This window comes from Cynara cardunculus, assembly GCF_001531365.2.
Source record: "Cynara cardunculus var. scolymus isolate 2C chromosome LG 2, CcrdV1, whole genome shotgun sequence".
NCBI classification, from domain to species: Eukaryota; Viridiplantae; Streptophyta; class Magnoliopsida; order Asterales; family Asteraceae; genus Cynara; species Cynara cardunculus.
The window spans coordinates 18258830-18263581 of record NC_037529.1 but is presented as its reverse complement, the minus strand read 5'-3'; the positions used below and the strand labels follow the sequence as shown (position 1 = coordinate 18263581).

Genomic DNA, 4752 nt, shown 5'->3' with positions numbered 1-4752 from the left:
ATTAAATTATAAAAAAATTGAATTAAAAAATTACACAAAAAATGAGGAATTTCAAATAGTTAATTTGATACTAATATCGATATATTTTTGTCAAATTTTCATGATATCTTCAAACATATATTTTATTCAAAAATAAAAACATCATCGATTTCTCAAAATTACATAAAGTCATATTATAACATCGACTGAGATAAAAAATAAAATAAAATATTAAAATCACGATGTATCTCGCTGCATTGTAGGAGTACGCTTCTAGTATATATATATATATATATATATATATATATTATAAAGCATTTGATAAAAACTCTTAAAAACTATGAAGTACCGTTTATTGATTGATGAATGTGACTTAAAATTTAAGATTACAAATAAACTGTACATAAGTATAATTTATTGAAGTTTTATTTTAAAATATAATTAATATAATTATTGATTCTAACATAATACTTAATTATTATCTTTGCAAATAATTATATTGTTAAATCAAAAATAAATTACTTCGTTATTAAATATAATTTAAATTATAATAAAAAAATTAAATTAAAGAAATTACAAAAAAAAAGGGAGAACATTTTAATTTGGTAAACAACCCCTTAATTTGATATTGATATCGATATCGATATCGATATTTTCTTTTTCCAAATTTTATGATATCTTCAGATGTATATTTTATTCAAAATAAAAATATTGTCATTTTTTCAAAACCACATAAAACCGCATTATATTGATAAAGACAATGAATAAAATAAAATATTAAAATCAAGATGTATCTTGTTTCATTGTGAGATTATCCTTCTTAAATAACAAAATAGTGAACGATTGTGAATGCATATTGTTGGGTTGACGGCAAAATTCAATTCAATTCAATGGATGTGGTTTCCAAATTTATTTAAGAAAAACGAATAATCTATTTTAATTCTCTTAAAACCATTTGCAGCCAGGGAAATTCATGAAGAAGCTTGAAATGGTTGACTGATATTTTGTCAACGTACCCATTGATTTAACAGATGCATAGATCAAATTGAATTCTTGAGGTAAACTACGAAACCCAAGAGACTTTAAGCCATGTTGTTGTATCCGGTCGACTAAATATTTCAGAAAGTCAATGGACAATATGCACCACTGAATTCAATGTTCAAAGAGTTGACTTTTGATGATCACTATCATGGCTGCTATATAGAATAACACATTATTATGTTTTCTAGCAGTGAAAACTGTCAACATATAGTTTTATAGCCCTTAAAAACATTCTCTTATCAAACACAAACTGAAGTATAATACAGTTTTCAAGAATGGTATATTCAAAGAAATCCATTTGATGAGCCTGCAAGGTTCATATATACATATAGTGACAAATTGTATTATCTGAGGATATTTGCAGGATATATAAGACTACTGTCCGTATTGAAGCCCGAAGAGAGTTCCCCGGTACTAGAGTAGGGGCTTATTGATACTGGATAAAGGTCGGATGGTTCGGTCTCTGTGTTTAACAAGCTTGCATTCTCTTCATCATCATGTTGACTTGCCCATGGATGTTGAGTGAACTTACGTAAACCTTCGAGTTGAATTGCCACTTCTTTCATCGTAGGTCTCTCTTGGCTAGTAAGGTTAACACATCTTTTCACAAGTTGAGCAATTTCTTGAAGTTGCTCTAGGGTACCCTCCTTTACAACTCTAGGCTCAAGAATCTGAAACAGACGGTTCTCTTTTAGTGACATTATGAAATATGTAGCCAAATTTCTGTCTTCGTCATTTCTATCCATGCACAAAGGTTTTTTCCCGGTTAAAAGCTCAGCAAGCACAACCCCAAAGCTATATACATCACTCTTCTCGTTTAATTGACTTGTGTGGAAGTATTCAGGATCCAAATACCCTAATGTCCCTTGGACGAGTGTGGTTACTTGTGTTTGATCAATCGGGACTAGCCTTGAAGCTCCAAAATCTGCGATCTTGGTTATGTAATTATCGTCTAGTAATATGTTTGCAGACTTGATATCCCTATGAATGACGGGCGTGGATGCAGCTGAATGAAGATAAGAAAGTGCATCGGCGGATTCAGCTGCTACTCTTAAACGATTCTCCCAAGATAACCAAGTCATGACACCTTTACCATGACTATGATTGAAGAGAGTTCCGTTGGAGACATATTCATATACAAGTAATGGAACTTCACTCTCTAAGCAACATCCCAAGAGCTTCACCACGTTTCGATGATTAACTTGAGTTAGGATAATCACTTCGTTGATGAACTGTTCTATTTGGGTCTCATCCATTACCCGAGACTTCTTGATTGCTACGACTCGTTGGTCACTTAGAATACCTTTATATACAATTCCATAACCACCTCGGCCCAAGATCCTGTCTTCTGCGTAATTGTTGGTGGCTTTCTCCAAATCCTCAGCAGTAAAGACTTTTGTTGAGTCGAAGCTGCCTTCGTTGCTCATGATTCGTTGGTTCAGTAGCAAACCACCATTTTGCTTAAAGAGCTTCTCTCGGAGTTTAATAAGCTTCCTCTTCTTGACACCAAAATACAACCACGTTATTCCAACTAAAACGGCCAAAAAAGCAAACCCCATACCTGCATGTAACCACATCAAAGAAAGTTAGTCCCTATGACTTCTGGCATCCTAATTTTCATTTTGGATTCTTACTTCAAACAAATACAATGTTTCCTACCATACAATGTGCTGCTAGCATTAGATAGAGAAAGCTGTGAGAATATGAGTAATCTATTAGACTAAGAAAGTTGTGAGAATATAGGGAACCCGAAATATAGAGTCAATTCTTACTCTTAAAGGGTTCCACAAAATCAAATCAACCAATATCTAACACTCTTGGGACTCCACACTATGGGGCAATGTGTACTCATCTAGCCCATTCACCCACCTAGCCCATTCACCCGATATACTCGGAGCCTGGGAGAATCTATGCTCATTTAACCTTTGTTGAAAGGGGCATATACGTTAGAGTCTTATATCGGATAAACTTGCACCATTTCTCCTAGATATAAGTTGGAACCATGTTTCTCTCTCTTGAATACTTTTAGAGAGTAATTTAATGGGGTTACATGTATTCTCTAATGGTATTAGAGTGAAGATGGACAACCTTGGAAAACGTGTGCCGTCTAGCCTCTCATTTGAGAGGGCATGTTAGAGTCCCTCATAGGCTAGACTTGGACTATTTATTATCAAGATATGTTGAAACCTAATCTTTTTGTAGTGTAATCTAATGGGCTTCATATACATATTTTCACAAAAGCGATAGCTCGCTTAAAATATATTTGATGTACTGATGTGAGGCATCGTAAAGCAAGAAGAATATAACCAACCTACGTACCTAGAGAGAACTTGATTACGGGGAACTGTGAATTTTCGACAACACAAGCTCGTCCGTTTTTCAGGCCATCTCCAACATAGCCATGTGGGCAAGAACACGTATAGCCTCCGGGAGTGTTAGTACATATGCCTTCACAGGGATTACTGTTGGGATCTTCACATTCATTGATATCTTTCGGTTGTTCAACCATTTGCAATAAGATCAAACACAAATTTAGTAACTTATGGTTATTTAGTAATAACGAAAGAGACAATATTTGGTTTGAAAAATCTATATAACCTTGGCAGCCTGGATCAAGATATGGTTGGCCCTGGTAACCTTGATTGCAACTGCATCTGTATCCTGGAATCCCAGTATCAGAATCAATGCACTCACTATTTGCTTGACAACCCAAGACACCAGCACTTGTAGCCTCTCTGCAACTCAAGTTCCCGATTACCCAATCCACCAATAATGGAACACTAGCCCTGGTCCGATTCTTGAAATTTGGGTCCATAAAATCTGACACTCCGTTAAAAGTAAACCGTTCTTTCTCCCCCATGAACGAGTAGGTACAAGGATCAAAAGACCAGATACTTGTGTGGTTTGAAACCATACTATTAACAGAAGTGTAGTAGTACTTGGTTCCCTTTGGAATCGATGTTTGACAACATCCAACACCGCTACATGATCCATTCACCACTTCCTCAGGTCTTGAACACAGCGCGATGCATCCACAGGTAAAATTTGCATCTAGAGGGCCCATAAACAACGCGAAATCATCACAACCAATCAAAGTGAATTGATTTTGTTGTGAAAACGTGAACGGTGATGTCCAACCTAGACTTGTGTACACTGGATGATCTTCGGTGATATTTCCATGTTGATCGTAACATTTGCTTGCCACTTTGTTAGCAGCTCGAAAAGTAGAATCAGAGATGTCAAGGATTTCCAGACCGCCGATGAAGGGCTTGTGAGGATTAAAAGTGGTGTTGCAAGTTATTTCGAACCAGTCGCTCATAAAGCAGCCTGGACCTATCCCAAAGGGATACGGAATGGTCAAGTTTCCACATTGGCGTTGGCAACCAGGCTTGCTTACGTTGGTGACTTTTGTGATGGAGGCAGCATCACCGACTGTGGTGTTTGTCTGAGATACAGACACTGTGATTGCTAGGCCAAACAAGAAGAAAAACAAATGAAAGTTTCTTGTGAACTTCATGGTTCTTGATGATCAGGAGGTCGGAGCTCTTTGCAGTAGAGATCGATTTAAAACCAAATTAATGGGTTTTTCTTTTCGTCTCTTTATGGTTCCATTTTTTGTCAAGTTGTTGAAGATATTTTTCATATGCCTCACCAACCATTGAGGACTAACTTATTTTCGTTTACCTTGATGATCCTTTGAAAAAAATAACAATCTTATTAATAGATCTTTAT

At 35.7% G+C, this 4752-nt stretch overlaps 1 protein-coding gene across 1 annotated transcript; it reads right to left on the bottom strand.

Annotated features, from left to right (window-relative positions):
* Positions 1–1364: 1364 nt before the first annotated feature.
* LOC112507707 (wall-associated receptor kinase 2-like) lies at positions 1365–4537 on the bottom strand. Its single transcript, XM_025112377.1, has 3 exons — positions 3619–4537; positions 3340–3510; positions 1365–2581 (listed from the first exon to the last, which is right to left on the bottom strand). Exons 1-3 carry the CDS (start codon positions 4535–4537, stop codon positions 1365–1367), a joined length of 2307 nt encoding a protein of 768 aa, XP_024968145.1.
* Positions 4538–4752: the final 215 nt, after the last annotated feature.

What these genes read in the sequence shown, in the direction of transcription:
- LOC112507707 (XM_025112377.1), bottom strand. Translation starts at nt 4,537, where the DNA reads ATGAAGTTCACAAGAAACTTTCATTTGTTTTTCTTCTTGTTTGGCCTA. An exon ending in TCTTGATCCAGGCTGCCAAG is followed by an intron (nt 3,511 to 3,618) that starts GTTATATAGATT and finishes AACAACCGAAAG; the next exon opens with ATATCAATGAATGTGAAGAT. An exon ending in CGTAATCAAGTTCTCTCTAG is followed by an intron (nt 2,582 to 3,339) that starts GTACGTAGGTTG and finishes GGTTACATGCAG; the next exon opens with GTATGGGGTTTGCTTTTTTG.